Below are 22,334 nucleotides of genomic sequence, written 5' to 3' on the forward strand. Positions count from 1 at the left end.
TAAAAATATCATAAATGCAGAAAGTGTCGTCCCTGATTAGCCTGTGCGGACTGCACAGGCTAATCTGGTACAACACTTTATGCACATGCATTTAACCCCCTTTTCACAGAGCACGGCCCAAATAGATGATAACACAGTGGCCTGCTTATTTCAACACCCATTAAGGGGTATTTTTAACACATTTTTGTATTTTTGAAAAATGCTATTTTAATGAATCAAGTAACAATTGAGTAATTGAGTAACTGTAATATTCTGGAATAGTTTCAAATAATTAAAATAACAAAAAAAAACGAAAATGCAAAATAAAAGGTGTCTGCCTTGTTTCAAAGCTGGGACATCAAGAAACAAAAGCTATTGCCCTATACCACTTCATCCCTTAGGCTTTTTAACAGGATTTGTTGTTGAAACGCTATGTTATTTGCCTAAGTGTCTATGATAAACTGTTACAAATGATTATAATTTTTGTCCAACGTTATTTATATTTTAAACATTTTTCATATTCAGAAATGTTATTTAACTTATTTTGCATGTTTCAGTATAGAGTATACATTATTTTTAGACTCACAGACATTGTTTTTGGATATTTGTTTGTGGAACAATGAACAAAACCCTTGCATTTCTTTGTTTGTATGACCTCTTAAATATTGGGGGATAGTGATACAGGAGGCCTTGGGATGTATGAGCTGTTGTGAATGATTCATTCTCGGCTTCCCTTGTCTTCCCTCCTACTTCCCGCCATGGAGCGTATATTGACAGGAGTTGAAACGAGTATTTGACCCTTACTGTAGTCAATTCAAATTTATGCAAAAACTAATCATCCGATTTTATTGGTTTATACGTTATCTTGTTACCTATTAATTCCTCTTTCAAAAAAATATAAATTTTGGTATTTTTCCGTTGTTATTAATGGATGTATAGTGAGTTAAACACGAGAAATACACATTTTATGTTTTACCCACGCGTGTTAAACCTTGTCGATACTTTGTTACGTAACCAGTAGCTATCGATTAGCGTAAATCAAAGAGCCGAGGTTATACATTTTGATGTACCCACATTTGTCCTGAGACACAAAAAATCATACCAACTTCATCTACATTAAAATTGAATAGTCAGTTTACAAGTTGCATAATATCTATAAATAAAACAGTAGTTTTGTATAAACATGCTTTGGATTTTAAACTGGTGTTGAGACCAATTTTCTGATGTCTTTTTTCTGATGCTTCAAAACCTAACAAGCTAACTCTGAGACACAAAAACCCATACCAATTTTATCTACAGTTGAATAGCATAGTCAGTTTACACTGCATAATATTTATAAAATCTATCATTTAATACCATTGTTATGTTGGCATTAACATGATTGCAATTTTAAGAGAGTTATAAGAGTAAAGACCTATTTTCTCATGTCTATTTTCTGATGCTTCAAAACAAAACAAGCTAACACAAACTGGTTTAGCCCTCAGCTGTCTGCAGCTAAATATAGGTCGGTTGTTGTGGGGATTTCCGATAAACTGCTTTTGTTGGGAACACGAATCTGTGAAGCGGAACACAAATCAGTGAAGCAGCTGTACAGACAGAATACTGCTGGGTTATGGCGTTTTTTATTTCCATTCCCGTGCAGTAACAGTTTATCAAGTGAATGTCTTTTGTATGAGATACAGCTTTTTAACGGCTTTAGTACACTACTGGGTTATAGCCTTTATTATGACCGCTCTGACAGGTCTGCCCCGGATGATAATTGAATGTGCCTGCCAGCCAGGGGGCCTTTCATGGGGTTTAACAAGGGGATTTTGTGTATTCAGGCCTGCTGGGGCATGAATTTATGAGCCATTGGCCATGTTTAAGCAGGACTATATTTGTTTGACAGCTTTGCGGTGTGGAAAATCCATTACTTTATTGTCAAAAAGGAGGGTTGTTGAATCTTTGCATTAGAAATGTAAAAAAAAATTGAATGTATTTTTAATGAATGGTTAAGGTGAAAAATACTGGGTTTATTGTGGTTTATTGCAATTTGGACAGTTAATTGATAGAAAATAAAGTTTTTATTAAAAAAATGCTTTTCTCCTCAAAAGGAGTGTACCAGGCCCGGAAACATGCTTACAAGATTTATGAGAAAGTCATGCATAAATCAAAATTTCTGTATTTTTTTTTTTTGTCAAGTAGTGTAACTAACCTTTTCCCACTTAGAAGCAAAGTGAAAATGACTATGTGCAAACAGCATACAATCAGAACAGCCTGCGAGTAACTCGCAGTCTGTTTAGGTTTTATGCTGTTTGCTGCTCATCAGTATCTAAGGGTTGGAAATGAAGCCTTTTAAACTTCAATTTAGTAATAAAGGTCTTCAATTAAATATAACTTTCTATGGGACTACAAATGGGTCAAATTACGTATCTAAGTGGTAATGGGTTTAATAGATTATTTACACATGGAAAACTGTCAGAGAGTGATGGCAGCGCAAGTGTTTGCCTCTTATCTCACTCTGCTTGTCATGATCATTGATTGCTTGATGATGGCCAGTGTCAAGCCCTGTTGTGTATCTGTCCAGGTACCCGCCCCCTGGCCAGTAAGTACCATGTGACACTGGCCACTCAGGACACTTGGTATGCAAACAATTAGGCAGATCATAAACAAGAAGGATGTCAGGCCCTCCAACATCTGTCTCTGTTAGCAACAAGGAAATCAGCTGACATGTTACGCTATGGCTGGAAATCGGACCTTGACAAGTCATCTTTCAAAAATGTTTTTTTTCTCTTAACCCATTTATGCCTAGCGTCTAGAAAAAAGGACTTGGCAAACAGCGTAGACCCAGATGAGATGCCGCATGATGCGGCGTCTCATCAGGGTCTGCGCTGTTTCCTTAAAGGAATTTCTGTAAGAAATATTCTAAATATAAAAATGATTATACTAGATATCCCAAATTTTGGAAATAAATTAACCCAATTTAGAAGGATGGGAGAGTCCACTAGGCATAAATGGGATAATGAAGAATAAAATTGTTTTTCCAGTTTTTAAGGTCCTGTGCTTTGGTTACTTTAAGGTCAGTGGGTGCTTTTTGGCCATTACAGCAAACATTACATCAATGTAATAAAGGTTATTTTAGTTGTATAGCTTATGGAGCAGTTTGTTTGAGCAAATGTCCATCAATGGAAATAATTTAAGTTGTTTTAACAAGCCTTCAGTATAATATAGTTTAAAAGTGTTCACATTTTTCATTGGAGGAAAGAGAACAAATTCCATTTATTTTGTAATTCAAAATTGAATTAATTTCAACATGAATGGGGAGCAGAGGTGCATGTCAAAATAAACATACAATAATATTATGTTGATGCCTGATAATACAATTATTTTTATCCCCCCCCCCCCCCCCGTATCGATAGATCGGGGGGTGGGGGTATATTGTTTTTGGCCTGTCTGTCATTCTGTCCCAAAACTTTAAGGTTACAGTTAAGTTTTGGTTTTGCAATAACTTTTGAAATATTGAACATAGCAACTTGATATTTGGCATGCACATGTATCTCATGGAGCTGCACATTTTAAGTGGTGAAAGGTCGAGGTCATCCTTCAAGGTCAAAGGTCAAAAATTAAAAACTTTTATATATTAAAGTTTTGCAATAACTTATGAAATATTGAACATAGCAACTTAATATTTGGCATGCATGTGTATCTAATGGAGCTGCACATTTTAAGTGGTGAAATGTCAAGGTCATCCTTCAAGGTCAAAGGTCGAAAATTTAAAACTTTAATATAGTAATGTTTTGCAGTAACGTTTGAAATATTGAACATAGCAATTTGATATTTGGCATTCATGTGTATCTCATGGTGCTGCACATTTTGAGTGGTGAAAGGTCAAGGTCATCCTTCAAGGTCAAAGGTAAAAAAAAGCGGTGCATTAGGGGGCATTTTGTTTCTGACAAACACATCTCTTGTTTTTACATTTATCATACTACCTAAGGATGTTGAAGACTACTGGTTTTAAAAGTTTAGATAAATAATAATAATAAATCTCTTAAGATTGTCCAACTTCTCATTGCTTTCTTTTCTCCAACTTACCCACATAGTTGTCAACAACAATTATGTAATTGACAAAAATTGACAAGATTGGACAATCATTTTCATTTAGCAAGCTATTGTCCCACTGTTGGCAGGTTTCAGAACAATATGTCCTGTTTGTTGTTCACACTCAGTTGCTGTCAGTCCCATTTTACCAGACATCAAAGCTTGCGGTAAGCTGATATTACCAAAACAGTGCTTTCAGGGTTTATCCAAATAACAGTGCTTTAATTGTGTTTGTTTAAGATGACCTAATTCTCTGTAACAAAGGCCCGGAGATTGTTTACCAGACATCCAGCAATCTGGACTTAATTTGTGTGAAGCCAAATTAAATAAGATTTAATCAGTCCTTCATACCCTTATCTAGACTAATCTCCTGTGCATACAAAACATGTTATTGTTCAGGTATTGGTCATTGGTTTGAAATTATACCAATAACACATCTATACATTTAAGCAATTTACCATTTTGAAGGTCTGCAAGAATTGTAAACCATTGTTACAGAATGAAACCATGCATGCACAATCACCTTTCCTGTGCACTGAGTCAGCCAGAGTTTATAGTCCATAAGTGTATTGCAAACAGTTATTTTTTGACAGTCTGCAAAGAAGTTTAATTATTTGAGATAATAATGCATGAAAACAGAGACCTAAATACTGCTACAAATAGCCTTTTCTCCGTTCCTTTTTCTGCAAACACATTCTTTTACAAAAAAAACAATCAAACAAAAAACAAATAGCCTATTTATTCATTAATTGGCAATTCACTTTCTAATTACAAGGTATGGTTTAATTTCTAATCGTGCTATTTTCCCACACTCAGAAACAAAGAGCTGCTGCTAGCCACTGCTCCCACCGGAGCCCCTTTAGCAATACACAAAGGGTAAACCTGACCTCTCCACTCATTGGAAGAATGTTGAGGAATTTGAGAGCCCTTTAATTGCCCAAGTGTGCCCTTGATGGGATGTTTTCATTGAAGCCTGAATGAATGTTCTTTGTCAGGTGCCCAGGTTATCCAGCTACTGTTGGGTTTTACTGTTAACCCCGTGATTTAAAGAGGAGAGAGAAACTCTGCACAGGGGTTGGCATGATTTTTTTAAACCTTTTCCCACTCGGAAACAAAGTGGAAATGGCTATGTGCAAACATTATAAAACCAGAACAGCCTGGGAGTAACTCGCAGTCTGTTCAGGTTTTATGCTGATTGCTGCTCATCAGTAATTAAGGGTTTGATATGAAGACTTTTTTGTTTGCTGTTCATCAGTATCTAAGAGTTGGAAAAGCTGGTTTAATGCACTTTAAAACTTGAATCTAGTAAGAAAAGTCTTTAATTAAATTTAACTTTCTAAGAGACTACAAATACGTCAAAATATGTATCTTAGTGGTAAAGTGTTAAATGCAATGTAAACCAAAGTATTGTGTATCAAACATGTACTATACTCACCCCTGTGTCGCCTTCAGGCCATTTGTCACCCACTTTAAGGAGGGTAACAGCTGTATGCAAATGAGGCCGGTAACAGATGGTGGGCGGAGATTGGCAGCCTTTGTTGTGATTCAGTCCAATACACAGGAATAAACGGTGACATAGTCCGCTGGAAACACAAAAATTGAAATAATTTGAACATTATGAAAATTGCAATCTGAATTGAATACTTCAAAGATTGGCTCAGGGATTAAAACAGAATATGGCTGCAATTAATGTTGTGAATATATTAAAAGGCCTTCTGCAGAATCAGGTTGAAACTGGCGGTTCAATGTATCAAAATTTCCTTATTTCGATGGCCTTGGAAACTAACATTGCTGGCATGTTACAGTATTTAAGTCATATCATGGAGATCAGTTGAGCTTCTAAAAAAATATGGGTCGCGCTCTGTAAAAAGGGAGAGTCCATGCATGTGCATAAAGAGTCGACCCAGATTAGCCTGTGCAGTCCGCACAGGCTAATCAGGGACAACACTTTCCGCCTAAACTGGATTTTTGCTAAGAAGAGACTTTCTTTGAATGAAAACTATCATAAAAGCAGAAAGTTTCGTCCCTGATTAGAATGTGCAGGTTGCACAGTCTAATCTGGGACATCATTACTTTGTCTGTATAAAAATAGTGATTGCAAAGGTTACGAAGCACTATATTTGTCATGCGTAATCAGCTTCAAAATCATTTCTGCGAGATTGTTTTTTTATGCCCCTGGTAGGGTGGCATATAGCAGTTGAACTGTCTGTCAGTCAGTGTGTCTGTCCATCCATCCGGAAAAAACTTTAACATTGGCCATAACTTTTTAAATATTGAAGATAGCACCTTGATATTTGGCATGCATGTGTATCTCATGTAGCTGCACATTTTGAGTGGTAAAATTTCAAGGTGAACATCATCCTTCAAGGTCTAGGGTCGAAAAAACAAAGTTAAGGGAAGTAATAAGCTTTAAATGGACATAGTTATCTGACCTGCCCACGTATATATTTTTGATAAATAAATCAAAGCGGTGCAGTAAGCGGCATTGTGTTTCTGACAAACACATTGTGGTAAAAGGTCAAGGTCAAGGTCATCCTTTACGGTCTATGGTAAAAAAATACAGATTTAAGGGAAGTAATAAGCTTTAAAAGGGAGAAAATTATTCAATATTGAACATAGCCACTTTATATATTTGGCATGCATGTGTATCTCATGGAGCTGCACATTTTTAGTGGTGAATCTACAGTCAGGGTAGTGACTTTTAATTATTTGCTACTAAAAATTGACATTTGTTACATACAATTATTTTCAAGGGAAGTAATTTATATAATTATAAATCTCATATCATATATTTCCTTACCAAGAATTGAAGTTCTGTTCACAGTTACTGTACAGATTTATTATTTTGATTATTTAAAAACCAAATGATTGATTTGTCAAAGTTTTTTTTTAAATAATATAATTATAATTTCTTTGATGTTCATTACATACATGTGGACTTATGTCCATAGATACATGATCAACTCATGAAAAAGAAAAAAAAAACTCAAGCTATGATCTTTTTCAAACCACAGGCCTTGGTTGTCAGTGATGTCTGACATGGTCATAATTGACTGTGAGGTTTTTGATTTATACAAAATGTTGAACATTGGCTAGCACTGGTTTCATGAATATTAAAAAACGGGAGACTCTAAAATGGGAGACTCTTTCTTGAATTGTTTGATAGCTTGGACATTGATCGTTCATTTATTATCTTTTACAGCCAGGACAATTGTTAGATGCCACTGCTGTTTATACATTGCGGAATATCAAAATTCACAGTCGAGGCTGCCATTGTCTTATTCCCCCAATGTCCTTGACCCTTGCTGAGCTCTATTCTAGGAGGGAAGAATAGTGACACTTTGTCAATGGAGCGCCATGGAAACAGATGATTCGAATAGCCCTGTGTGGCTTTGTTTGTGGCTGGGGCATGTTGTGAATTGATTTGTCCTTAACTATCCAAGACTGATATTGAAAAATTGATTTTATCCATTCTTGTCAAAATGAGGCTATGTGATGTTTGGGAAAAAACTGTTAGCAACACACCAGAAAGAAATTCAGTTGTTTGTCATTAATCAACTCAAATTTGTTTATCTTTTGCCTGTATCCTGCAGCTTGCAACAATGTCAGATAAAGTTTGAAAAGCATGTTTACTCAGTTAAATTGATTAAATTGTGTTAAGAAAGACAGGTTTAGTGTCTGGTAGAATATATTTCCAGCTCTATTCAGCTTTCGGCTTGGTACGTGACAGGTTGCAATTCATGAAATACTTGCTTCTTTTATGCTTGATAATAGGCCATTTTGCATATTGAACTGTCTCAGGTTTTGCAAATGTGTAGTTAATGACAGTTTAACAACCACTATTAAAGTAATTGTCAGGCCTTATATATGTGTCGCAGCTTAAAATTACGTCAAACCGAATCATATGGTTGTTATCTTGATTAGAAACTGGGAACCCTTTGTTAAAATCTGTACTTGGCTAACGCCCAGGGGACCTATGGACGGGACAATTTGTGGTATAATGACACACTTAATTTGATAGCAGTAGGTATATGTGTGTGATTATATGTATACCTGTAGAAGAAGACTACTTTTATGTATGTGTTTTAATTCATATATTCATTTTCTAAATCCAGTCCAAAAGTTCTCAATTGATGGTTTAACTTTCAGATGTTTTGAAAAAAAGAATATAAGTCTTGAAATATAGTGGTTTGAATTTGAAATATATTTTTTTACTGTTATGTTTAAGTTTTATTACTCATTGTTCATTATTTAAAAATCATACATAATGTTTTCCCCCAATTTTAAGAAAATTGATACAAAAATTCCTTATTTCACGTGTCATGTTCTCAAAATGATGTGAAAAAGCCCTGTGTAGGATGGCTGCTTACTGATAACATATGAATACATTATAAGATAGCCATTGTGCTACTTCTCAACAGGAAATTGTTCACATAATTGGTCCGAAAGTTGTGTATTATGGTCCTTGAGTTACTCCTGAGATTTCAACTTACTTGTCTACTAGACAGGATCTCCCACTCTACCCTTTTCAAGTATTCTGTCCGAACTCAACTTGCTGAAATGCTCAGTACATCAAACTCAACTTGCTGAAATGCTCAGTACTGGTACATCGGAACTGTTTACTTTATGACCAGAAGACCTAGTGCGCTCAGGGACTTATTTATCTTCTTTCTAATTATGACAGATCCACGCCTGATCCTTGAGGATGGGAATTTTTTAATGTTTTTTTTTGTATTAAAGACATTAACCCGTTACCACTTAGATATGTATTTTGACGCATGTGTACCTTAGAAAGCTATATTTAATTTAAGACCTTTTCTTACTAGATTCAAGTTTTTAAGGCTTTAATTCCAACATTTAGATACTGATGAGCAGCAAACAGCATAAAACCTTAACAGACTGCGAGTTACTCGCAGGCTGTTCTGGTGTCATGCTGTTTGCACATAGCCATTTTCAATTTGCTTTTAAGTTGGAAAGGGTTAAGTATGATTTATACTAGCTGTGTTTATCACATATTTTACTATCTTTCACAATTATTTTATTTTCTGTATCCATCAACAGTGGAGAAATTTGACAGTTTAGTAGAACTCTTTTTTTTTAAAGGGCTGTACATTTTTGTTGAACACTTAAACAGTAAAGCAAATACATACCAGAGTAAAGAATTAATTTTATAAGAGGACATTTTCATCAGATTATCCACTTCAAGGTCTACAAACTTTCAATGTTACATCCATGTGTGTTTTGTACTGAGAGTAAACTGCTAAACAGCTTTTTATTGGGCCAAACCAGTTCTGACATCAGCAAAAACTATTTTACCTATTAATAGACCGGTTTAGGCCGTCATAGGTTTAATCGTTCATTCGTTCATTTAAGAACTCTGCAATTACATTAAGTCGTTCAGGTGTTTCACTATGTATGTATAGTATTGCGTGAACCTGTTTTGAAATTGCGATAACAGTGCATTAACCGATAATTGCTAAGCTAGATGGGGCACTCTGAGGGGGTATTATTGCTTGTTTACTGTAACCACAATTGTTAGGTTTGTGAATAATTGTGAATAATTACATTGACGCAATTAACTACAAGTTAATTGTATGTGTGGTTTGTCAGGAAGCAGAGAAAGAAGTTCACGTCAACGTCACTGTAACCCATTTATGCATAGTGGACTCTCCCATCCTTCTAAATTGGATCAATTTATTTCCAAAATTAGGGATGTCTAGTATATTTATTTCTATATTTAGAATATTTCTTACAGAAATACCTTTAAGCAAACAGCGCAGACCCTGATGAGACGCCGCATCATGCGGCGTCTCATCTGGGTCTAAGCTGTTTGGCAAGGCCTTTTTTCTAGACGCTAGGCATAAATGGGTTAATCTAGATGATACTTGAAAAGTGGTCTTGAGAAGGAAACAAAACAATTGGGTTCTAATAATTATTAATATGAAATTACAAAAATGTATTGTCCTCTTCTATTGGAAGTTAATAAACTCAACTTCCGCCTCCACCTGCAATACCAATACAGTTGTTGACCCTAAACAAGTATGGATGTAACCTCTCTACTTGATAACCTTTACCAAGCTGAACATATTGTAGGAAGCAAGAAATATCCTTGTCCTCCAGAGATTTCTCCTTGACGACAATTATTGTTTACTGATTTCATTCCAGCTCTGGCCTTGCCATTGGTCAATTGGAATCTACATTTCAGTTTTCATGTAGTCATGTAATTAGAAAACACATGCACCACCATAGAAATAGTCTCTTATTACTGTGAACGCATGTGTTTGAAAATGTGACAGTGCTCTTGTTACATGAGTTTATAAACGTGATGGAACAATTGTGTTTTTTTCAAGAGATTCTGATTCCATGACATGTTTGTTGTAGTCCCTGTAGATTTCTGCCTTAAGGGCGTGGGCTCTAGGCCCTAGAAAATACTCAGTTGTGTTAACACTAGAATTGTTCATTATAGATAATGATTATTCTATAAAAAAAAGAAATTTGGAACATTTGTTGCTGTTGGTATATTACTTTTTGGGGGGTAAGATATACTCTAAATTTGCAGTTAAATAGGCTATAAATTACCATAATGTGTCATAATATATTACGCTGTTTGCTTATAGCTAGAGTCTGGAGGAAGGGGGGGGGGGGGGGTTATTACACTATGGCAACATGATATGTGTCCTCTAATGTTAACCATAAATTTTTCATGTGGAGAGGATATTCTCTTTCCAGTAATAGGAGGAGGATGAAACAGGCGCTCATTGCATTGGCGCATACACCACAAAACAACCTGAGAATCTGTCAGGTATGTCATGGCTATACTCCAGTTTGAAATGGTCTATTTTAGTCTCCACATGTCACACATGTCACATGTTTGCAGCATTTTACACTATTTCTGCTTAATGGCTAAAACTGAGTATTGGGTCAATTTTGCAAAAAAATATATGTGGTGTTTTTGTGTTGTTGTTTTTTCCCCTACCGGTTTCACCGGAGGGGATTTATGGTTTGCGCTTAAATTGTGCGTCTGTCTGTGAGTCTGTCTTTCTCTCTGTCTGTCTGTCTGTCACACTTTTCTGGATCCTGGGATAACTTTAAAAGTTCTTCATATTTTTTAATGGAACTTGAAACATGGTCGTATGGCAATATGGAGATTATGCACATCTTTTCATTTTCCTACGCCAAGAATTCTGGTTGCTATGGCAACAAATATATATTTTTAAAATTCTGACAATGGTGGAGCCGGTAGGGGACATATATTGCTTGGCAATAGTCTTGTTATAAATGTTCCTATATATTAATAAAAACAAAGACTCCAGAGTGATATTATTATACAGTGATGTTGGCATAATACAAATGTATTTTCATTTTGACAGTCTTTGTCATGATCTTATAAATCCTTAACATGTATGTTCTGTGATATTTAGCAAATTGTGTCTCAGTTGTAAGATCAATTTGACTTGAATTAATTGAACAATTATAAATTTATTGTTACGAGTTGCCTGGTGTTCAGTGCTCCCAGTTATCGATGATGTTACAAAGATAACCCATTTACAATGCAGGTGGCATTAGTCAATTTCGCCATTTAATTGTTTTCCGTAATGAGATAGTAGTACAGTTTGGCCTCAGGGTAACTAGTACTACCATTTGATGTGACAACATTAAAGTAACCACATTTGTCCATGAATTAATCTGATCAGATTGTTTCTGTGTTCCTGGTGATAAGCATACTTTGCCTAAGGCCCTGTCTCATTTTGATTGGTATAGTCTAAGGGAGGTAAGCAATTTTTTTTTTTGGTACAAATATTTCTACTTGTGTAAGGGAGATAACTGAATAAGATTGTTTTGATTTACCAAATTCTATTTACATGTATATTATCTGTAATAATTAAAATGAGGCTTATTTACATTTATTTTTATATTTAAATACTAAAAGTTAAATTGAATTAGAATAACTGATTCAAGTGTACAAAAAGAAGAAAGTTGTATATCAGAACTCCTTTTCAAATATGTCATTATGATATCAGTTAATATAAAGGGAAAAAAACTCTATTTTAATATTATTTATATCATGTACAATATCATTTTGAAAATAGCATTTATGACAAATACTGGCATGCACTGAACCATTTCCTAGCAGTCCACACATACCTCATTGAAACTTAATTGTCAAGTTATATCAATTACATTGAGTACATTTTGTTTTCCGCTTGCATGGTGATATATTGTTTTGAGTTGTGTCCCTTGCAGGATGGAGAGGAGGTGCATGGAGCATGCCGGGACGGGTTTCAGGGCGGAGAACTCTGTCGTGTGCTGCAGGAGGCTCTGGGAGTCTACTCCCCTGTCCTAAGACACAACGGATACAGCAAGTCAGACATGTGGGTAGCCTGCGTAATACTGGTCGCACAGCATTGATGAAAAAGATTTAAGTAGACACAGTTTTCATGATCAGGGCTTCCTCCAGCTAAAAAAATTATGTTGCCATATTTTTGCCTGGCTATGGCTAACTTTGGGTAAATTTGACTATTTTCATGGTTTTTATGATGAAAAAAGTTGTAGCCAAATATTATTTTCTTAAGCCAAATGTGTCTATTGTAGCCATAAGCTAATTAAGCCAATGGCAGAGTATGCCCTGATGAAGTGTTCAGAAATGTTGTAGCTGTCTAGTTGTATTAATTTATTTTACAGCAAATGACGTGTATTTGGCATGTGATTTTGGTAAATTCACCAATTAAAATCTGTCAGACACCCATGATTTTTGTCAAACCATTATCTTTTCTTTTTTTTTTGATGGTTTTAGTTGGTCCACTCAAATACAAAATCTAATGTTCAATGAATGTTTATGTCCTTTGAGATATACCTAAGACATAATAATAAAAAAATGTATTGAATAAAGAATACAATTAATAGATATGCCTGATAACGAATCAATGAAATTTCATGTCAATGAATCAACAGAAATAATAATAATTATGAATAAATTGATGATAAAATATTGCTCTTTGAATCTTTTGTACAGTCAAAACTCTCTTTATGACCACTTGGGTATTACAACCAACTCGCTTTGACGACCACCATTTTTCAGTCCCGATTTTATCCTATATTTCAATGGTCGTTACACTCACTAATCCGACCAACTCGCTTATCCGTTATCATTGTACTCTGCATAAATTAATTACTGTTATATTTTATGCAAAATGATTACAATTCATTGAATATTAACGTTTTAAGCTCGACTATTATATATGAAATATATATAGTGGAGCTATCTTACTCACCCCGGCGTCGGCGTTTCTGTTCCGTTTCCGTTAGCGTTAGTGTGCAAATGTTAAAGTTTGCGTACTACCCCAAATATTTTCATTGTCCCTTGACATATTGCTTTCATATTTTGCATACTTGTTTACCAACATAACCCAACCTTTAAACAAGAGCAGCCAACTCTATCAAGCATTTTGTCATAATTATGGCCCCTTTTCCACTTAGAATATGCAGCAAATGTTAAAGTTTTCGTACTTCCCCATTTATTCTCATTGTCCCTTGACCTATTGCTTTCATACTTTGCATACTTGTTTACCAACATCACCCTAACCTATAAACAAGAGCAGACAACTCTATCAAGCATTTTGTCATAATTATTGCCCCTTTTAAGCATTTTGTCATAATTATTGCCCCTTTTATACTTAGAATATGCATATTATTGATAAATCTATGTTAAAGTTTGCGTACTACCCCAAATATTTCCTATATCCTTTGACATATTGCTTTTATATGTTGCATACTTGTTTACCAACATGACCCCAACCTATAAACAAGAACAGACCACTGTATCAAGCATTTTGACATAATTATGGCCCCTTTTACACTTAAATGATTGAACATTTTGCTTAATTTGCCATAACTTCTTTATTTATGATCACATTTTATTATTACTTTGACAAAACAACTCTTACCTCAATACCACAATGGATTCCACCCAAACAATACCCCACGCCCCTACCCAGAATCCCTTCGCCCCCCCCAACCTCCCCCCCCCCATTTTTTTTTTTAAAACGTCATCTAATAAATTACCAAATCCACATTATACCCCTCTCTCAACCCCCCTACCCCCCCCCCCCCAAAAAAAAAAATAAATGTTTTTTTCCTTTTTTTATTTTTGAAAGATCGTCTAATAAATTATTGAATATGAACAATATCCCCATGATGGCTTATGTTATACTGTCAAGCACTTGAATAGTCGAGCGCGCTGTCCTCTGACAGCTCTTGTTGTATTAACTTGTCATCAAATTCATGAAAACTCAAAATTAAGACCACCTCGTTATTAAGACCACTTTTCAAAGTCCCACAGGTGGTCCTAATAGCGAGGTTTCACTGTATTTGCATTGTATAATGTAATTTTAATAATGATTCTGTCTGAATATTCTTGAATTTATGCAATAAAAATAAACCAGGGCTCAACATTAACTTAAAAACCTCTAAGTACTTAGAAAATCTACTTGCCCTGAACGTAAAGCCACTTGCCCAAACATGAAATATCATCGAACTGTCAATGTTTCCAGACTCCAGTGTACGAGCAGACGACAGTTTGCTTATTTTCTTTCATGAGCAAAATCGTTTCCTTTTTACAAGCAAGCTCATGTGAGGAACTGTTTTCATGCGTTTTTTTTATAAATTCAAGGGGAAAAGTAGTGCACCCAGAAATGAACGATGAGCTCTTGTCATAACTGAACTGTTCACAGGGTTTGCAAAACATTGCTTCTAACGATTCATCATATCTCAACCATTCAAACTCACTTTTCCATTTTGGTAAAAAGTTGCGTTTTCGCTTCAATTCGTACTTCTTTGGCTTTTTCGGATGATTTTTCTGTGCATTTTTCAATGGATTTTGCAGACTTACAGTTACTTCTAAAGCCAAAGCTAAATAAACTTGACATTTCTCGTCTGCTAACAGTACTGTAAAGTTTGTAAACAACATGTGAACCGTAACAAAAATGTCAATTGATGTAAAGCAAAAGATTGCTGAATATGTATGTCGCAAAATATTAAATATATATATATATACTAATATAGCTTTTTGTTGTTGTTAGCTCACCTTAACACAATGTGCTCATGGTGAGCTTTTGTGATCGCCTTTTGTCCGTCGTCCGTCGTGCGTTGTGCGACGTCAACATTTGCCTTGTTCACTCTCTAGAGGCCACATTTATTGTCCAATCTTCATGAAATTTGTCAGAAGATTGGTTTCAATGATATCTTGGACGAGTTCGAAAATGGTTACGTTTACTTGAAAAACATGGCTGCCAAGGGGCGGGGCATTTTTCCTTATATGGCTATATATGGCTATAGCAAAATCTTGTTTACACTCTAGAGGCCACATTTATTGTCCGATCCTCATAACACTTGGTCAGAAGATTCATCCCAATGATATCTTGGATGAGTTCGAAAATGATGTCCGTTGGTTGAAAATCATGGCCACCAGGGGGCGGGGCATTTTTCCTTATATGGCTATAGTAAAACCTTGTTAACACTCTAGAGGCCACATTTATTTTCCGATCTTCATGAAACTTGCTCAGATGATTTTTCCCAATGATATCTTGGATGAGTTCAAAAATGGTAACCTTGGCTTGAAAAACATGGCTGCCAATGGGCGGGGCATTTTTCCTTATATGGCTATAGTAAAATCTTGTTAACTTTCTAGTTTGCTCAATCTTCATGAAATTTGGTCAGAACATTGGTTTCCTGTGTAGTAAAGTTTGGTTTTATTATGTCAATATTATGTGACATTTACTGTGTTATGTAATTTATCATAACACAGAATTTTCATAGTTAACATAACTGTTTAAATCATTAACACTTATGATAAGCCTTTCAAGTAAAAGATAACTGAAAGAAAGACAACATGTACATGATTTTGCAGTATTTATGCAGTATTAATCTCCCTTGTTTAACCTGGTTCAGTAATCTATTTTTAGTTCTGCTCTGGAATTTGGGAAGATAGTGATCATTGATAAATTCACTGTTCTGAGGGAAAATTGACTACTCTGCCATTGATCTCTTCTGAACTGTATAAAATAAGGTGTTTGGGCTGATTTAAACACCTCTTGATGCTTTCTTGAAAAGTTAACAGCTCTTGAAAAAGGTTGGAATTTTAAAATAATTTAACTCTAAATTAATTTTAACACCAGCATCAAGACATTTTGGCATTATTTTCTAAATTGTACTTATTATTTAGATTATTTTTATTTGGCATTTTCTAAATTAGAAAGACTATTCTACTTCAATAACTGTAGTAAATTTCTTATTTTTACATTTGATTCACTGAAGTTTCCTAATCTCCATAAATATTGTTCTTTAGATTAAATTAGACCTATTTTGTAAACTAGATTTCGAAGCACTTTCTAGACTAACAGTAACTTATGTTCATATCAGTTTTCTTTTTACAGATTTTGAACTTCTTTTTACATTCATTAAGGTATTTGCTGTATGTTGTTCATTTTTGTAACGATACTTAGATTCTTTAGACTTGGCTTGTACCTGTTCTTAATTTTCTGTCATTGTTCTTCATTTTCCGAGTTCTTGGAATAAAAATTAGTTATTTTTGTTAAAGCTGCCTTGGTTTTCACTTATAAATAAATTCTTTGAGTGTATTTAGGCGTCCCTGACTGAACACCGTTAGTTAATTGAATTACAACTAGTCAGTATAGTCATCCTGACCGGAAATAAGAGTTTGTCAAATAAATATTTTCCGCATTACATAAGTGCTGACAAAGTTACATAACTTGTAACCGTCCTGTGACCGGTTCATTTGCGTAAGCAAAGGAGATAGGATAGTTGAGTTCGATAATGGTTTGGATCGGTAAAAAAACATGGCCGCCAGGGTGTGGGGGGGGGGGGGGGTCTTTTTCCTTATATTTATATAGTAAAAAAGCTTGTGAACACTCTAGAAGTCATATGTTTTGCCTAATCATAATGAAATTTTGTCAAATTATTAGTTATGTGGATGTCTCGGACTAGTTTGAAAATGGTCGTGATCATTGAAAAAAACATGGCCGCCAGGGAGTGGGGCAGTTTTCTTTATATGTATATAGTGACAACATGTGAACAGTCTAGAAGACACATTTTTTTTCCCAATCTTCATGAAATTTGGACATATCTTGGAAGAGTTAAACAATGGTTCAGGTCTGTTAAAAAAACATGGCTGTCAAGGGGCCATTTGTTGTTCATTCTTCATGATACTTGGTTAGAACATTTGTTCCATTGATATCTTGAACTGCAAAGAACAGGTCATTTGTTTTCATCTCAGGTGAGCGACTTTGGGCCTTTCAGGCCCTCTTGTTTTTATATAGTTATATAATTTTAGTAGTTTTCTTCATGACTGAAAACACGAACGATGTTATTTGTGACTGAACAGTAATGAGAAAGATAAACACAATAGCATTTGAAAACCGATGTTTGGAATCCTAAGCCATTTACGGTGTTTCTAAAAATAATTTTGGAAATGCATGCGCACCATGCGTAGTTAGTTTGGACACCCGCAAACAACAATCGTGGAGGTAAATTGGTGCATTAGGCAAATCGTTCGTGATTATTTGTACTATTTAACCACAGAAACACACATTTTCCTTTGTTTTTTTTTGCACTTGCCCGGAGGGACAACTAGATTATAAAATAGCTTGCCCCGACCCAACTTTTACTTGCCAGGGGCAATCGGACAACCGGTAATGTTGAGCCCTGTGAGCGATAAATATCTTACGGCAAAGAACAGTTCTGGTCCTCCTATGAAGGCAAATACTGTTTAAATATCCCAGTAATGAGTATCCATACTATTTGTTGTTTGCTGTCAGGTTGGTGCAAGTGTTCATGGACCTGATACTTGAGACCCTGCTGTTTGTACCAGACCAGCCCGACGTGACCCGGAGTCAGGCTTGGTCCCCCAGGCCAGCCAACGTCCAGTCATGTCAGAACAGCCTGTCACAGTCAGAGTCCTTAAAACAAGGTAGGTGTCATCACCTGTTCGAACAGCCTGTCACAGTCAGAGTCCTTGACAGAAGGTAAGTGTCAACTCCTGTAAGAACAGACTATCACAGTCTCAGAGTCCTTGACACAAGGTAGGGGTCAACTCCTGTCAGAACAGTATGTCGAAGTCAGAGTCCTTTGCAAAAGGTAGGTGTCAACTCCTGTCAGAATATTCTGTCACAGAGTCCTTCAAAGAAGGTAGGTGTCAACTCCTGTAAGAACAGTCTGTTTCAGTCAGAATCCTTTACACCAGGTAGGTGTCAACTCCTGTCAGAAAAGCCTGTCACAGTCCTTGACAAAAGGTAGGTGTCCGCCAGCCCATGTTTCACACTTCAAAAAGTGAACGTAAGAACAGAAATAATAAAATCATTCTTGTCCCTTCTGTAAAAATCCAGTAAGCGTTGTATCCATGTATAAAATATTAGATTAAATTAAATATTGACCACCATCATTCTACAATCAATTTTTGGTGTGCTGTGGTAAAACGAGGTTTAATGCATGTGCTGAAAGTGTCATCCCAGAACGTGGCGTCTCATCAGGATCCAAACTGTTTGCTATTCTGATAGTATTCTTTGGAAAAAAAATGGAAGAAAATGCTAATTTTAGAAATTCAGCAGAAGACATTTTAGCAGACGACACATTGCCCAGCATGCAAAGGGTTAAACCATTTTTTTTCCAGAGCGAGGATCATTGGTTGTTTACCATTTCAGATGAAGTATATAGCATACCAGAAGGTTGCGTGCTGGAGCGTATTCTCTCAATCCAGCGCAGAGACAGGCTGGACATTGATGGTATCTACCCCATCTACACAGATCTGGTCAAACAGTTTAAACAATCACCTGGCAGCAGGTACTTCAAGAATGGATTTTATCTATTTGAATACATCTTTCTGTTATTGACATTGTGTTTAAGAATATGTTTAGTTTTCGAAACCCAACTCAGTTTTAGCAAATCAGCAGTGTATGTACCATGTTTACTTGTAAAATCATAATTGTTCATGGGACTTTAGTTTTTGTACATTATATGGGTTGACCAATCCACAAATGTTTCACAAACAAATTTATAAAATGGCCAACGCAAATATCTCTCCTTTTTTAAAATGAGAAAATCACGAATATACATTTGAAATCTTTAAAGGGATCTTTTCACGCTTTGGTAAATTGACAAAATTGAAAAAAGTAGTTTCAGATTCGCAAATTTTCGTTTTAGTTATGATATTTGTGAGGAAACAGTAATACTGAACATTTACCATGGTCTAATATAGCCATTATATGCATCTTTTGACGATTTTAAAACCTATAAATTATAAAGCGTTGCAACGCGAAACGATTGAATAATTTGGAGAGTTCTGTTTTTGTCGTTAAATTTTGTGAAACTACGAAGATTGCTTATTTAAGGTATAAAATACATCAACTAAGTGTACTCGGCGGAATAGCTCAGTAGGCTAGAGCGTTTTTACTTCAGGACTCTGGCAGGACTCCAGGGGTCACTGGTTCGAAACCTAGTCCGGGCAATGTTCTTTTCCTTTTTTTAATTTTATTCTTGATTTTTTACTGGAGCTTTTACGATCCAATGTTTACATTTATCGATATAAAGCATTTAATGAATAAGTTAAAAAATGCCAAAATCTGTGAAAAGGCACCTTTAATTATATGCAGACAAATGTAAATGATTTAACATTATTCCTAAAAGGATTAAACAATAATAATGAGGATTTGAACTATCAATTAATTTACATTTTCCCTCGCAATTAATTAACATTTTCCATAAACAAAACCACAAATTTCATTAACAATTTATCAATAAATCAACTTAAAGTTTAACAATTTATCAATAAAAGAATCTAAAAAGGGAAAATGTCTCTTGCACGAATTTTTACGCACATACATGACGTCTGGTGAGGTACAATTAACACACCTGTTGTCTCTTTGCTTTCCAGTATCACGTCTAACTTGGATGGGCCGTATGACCAGGGAGACTGGCTTGCCGCGATGTCACAGGATGGTTGCGATCTGATCATTGAACAAGAAAACCCAGTCAACAAGGTGCTCTTTTAATACTGCTCAAGTGTAGCTCACTCAATGGAAATAGCACTGGACCTGTTTGCTCAAAATTTGAATGGCCATTTAAGCTTAAAGCTGTTTCATTTTAAGTCCTTTAATATTTGTGTTAATTGTAAACAAGTTTTGCTAGAATAATTTGCATATGCTTGATAATTAGATTGCTTTTAATATGAATTTTATTTGGGTCTGAATTTAACAGGCTATTATTTTAACTGGCCGTTAGAGTGTTGACCAACCAGGCCCTGGCTTCAGATGCTCTAAAGGTTAACCATTGGTTAATTATAACTATGCTTAACCTTCTAATGCCCATATGTCTGATAGATCTTGGTAAATTTATCTCTGTTCAAAATCAGCAGGAAGTTATAATAGGTTCTACAGGTTTTAGACAACATAGCAAAGCATATGCTGTTGAGAAAGAGAGATATGTCTCAAAACTTTGAACATTTTAACATCTGCGTCCTTGATGTTCTAGACTCTTTCAGATTAACGTATATCTTAAAAAAATGTGTAGAATTATTATGACACATCTAGTAATTACTATTCACTAGATCAGCATTCCATCAATAAAATAATATTTTAGGTATTTCAATTGAAAGAGAATTCTACTTTTTATGCCCTCGGTAGGGTGGCATGAAGCAGTTGAACTGTCCGTCTGTCAGTCTGGGCGTCCGTCCGAAAACTTTTACATTGGCAATAACTTTTGCAATATTGAATATAGCAACTTGATATATGGCGTGCATTCGTATCTCATGAAGCTGCTCATTTTGAGTGGTGAAAGGTCAAGGTCATCCTTCAAGGTCAAAAGTCAAAAAATACAATCCAAGGGAAGTAATAAGCTTTAAAACGGAGATTATTTTTTAAACCTGCCAAATTATATATTGAATTTTATTTTAAAGCAGGGCTATAGGGGGCATTGTGTTTCTGATAAACACATCTCTTTTTGATGCAAGCATTAAGAAATTTTCTCACTTGGGACTCCTGTTAATTATCCACCTTGCATCATTTTGATGCAAATGTAACCGGAAAGCTCAATCAATAATATACTTTTATATAATACAAATTGTATCAAAGCTCATAGTTTTTTACTAGAATGTAAACTATGGAACATTTACATAACCTTTAACTAGTATGCATAAACAAAATAATTTTCAAGCACGGGGTCATTTGACTTCCAGTTTTCAAAATCTATTGAAAGCCCTGCGCAACTTATTGTGGATATTTTCAGGTGAAGCAGTTTTTCGTTTCCAAAACAGTACAGGACTGTTCAATCATGGTCGCTCTGCAAAAAGTACCGGCAAGGTGAGCTTGAAGCGCAAAAAGTCAGATAATTAGAGCAGTGGTTTAAATGACATTTTGTATTTCGACCTTTTTTTTTACACCGCAAAAGGCGGAGGGATAAAGAATTGGCGTTGTCCGTCCGTTACTCCTTCTGTCACAAAATTTTTTAATTGGTGGGGATATGCTTGATGTTGATTTACTGTTTTCAGATAGTTTTATTGTTGACATGATGAAAAAGGTTACAAGCAATACATAAAGCTTTTGGATTTATAACAGCACCCTCCTTGTTCGAATGGCTCAATATCAATTAAATCTCTCCACTCGTTCAATAACTTGTGGTCAGATTTGCTTAAATACCTGTGGGCATCTCATTTGTGGTATCCTGTATATTCTGCAGCATTCCATTCTATTGACAAAACCACTTTGGAAGAATCCAACATTTGTATGCCCCACTTCTTAGAATTGCGGAATATAGCTGTCACACTGTGCAAGTGTTCAGATGTCTGTCGGAAAATATGCTGCAGCACTGTATATAAAAAATTACTGCCCCATTTATAAAAGTGCCATATATTAATATATTGCCAAATTGGTGCAAAAGACGTACCATGTGCCTTGGTATTTCGATGTCACATGGTACCTTTTTGCACCAATTGGGTGATGTTTAAAAATAACTTGACATAAATGTAAACCATCATAAGATGACATGTCAAGTGTCACAGAGATCAAAGGTCAAATTTGGCTGTGAAACATATTGAAAATTCCTGTCTCCGCCATTATGTTGCCCTATATTGATTGATGCTAAAATATCCTGGTACAAATGTTAACCATCAAAAGGCACAGGTGTGTGTGACACCACTCTCTCTACTTTAAAGGTAAAGGTCAGACTGAAGGATAAAATTTGGTCATAAAACATCTTAAAAATTCCTGTTTCAG

The 22,334-nt window shown here is 35.3% G+C and overlaps 1 protein-coding gene across 2 annotated transcripts in view; it reads left to right on the forward strand.

Moving 5' to 3' along the window:
• LOC127881646 (inositol-pentakisphosphate 2-kinase-like) overlaps positions 1–22,334 on the forward strand; it is a 61,264-nt gene that overhangs the window by 28,786 nt on the left and 10,144 nt on the right. For both annotated transcript variants that reach the window (XR_008050177.1, XM_052429731.1), the window contains exons 8-13: positions 10,786–10,858; positions 12,301–12,428; positions 17,889–18,040; positions 18,771–18,909; positions 20,000–20,105; positions 21,349–21,422. Coding sequence is in view for 1 of the 2 variants with exons in the window: in XM_052429731.1 (XP_052285691.1) it covers positions 10,786–10,858; positions 12,301–12,428; positions 17,889–18,040; positions 18,771–18,909; positions 20,000–20,105; positions 21,349–21,422 (672 nt within the window). In the remaining variant the exon portion in view is untranslated. The remainder of the gene's footprint in view (positions 1–10,785; positions 10,859–12,300; positions 12,429–17,888; positions 18,041–18,770; positions 18,910–19,999; positions 20,106–21,348; positions 21,423–22,334) is intronic.

The sequence above is a fragment of the Dreissena polymorpha genome, chromosome 5 (genome assembly GCF_020536995.1).
Source record: "Dreissena polymorpha isolate Duluth1 chromosome 5, UMN_Dpol_1.0, whole genome shotgun sequence".
Classification (NCBI taxonomy): domain Eukaryota; kingdom Metazoa; phylum Mollusca; class Bivalvia; order Myida; family Dreissenidae; genus Dreissena; species Dreissena polymorpha.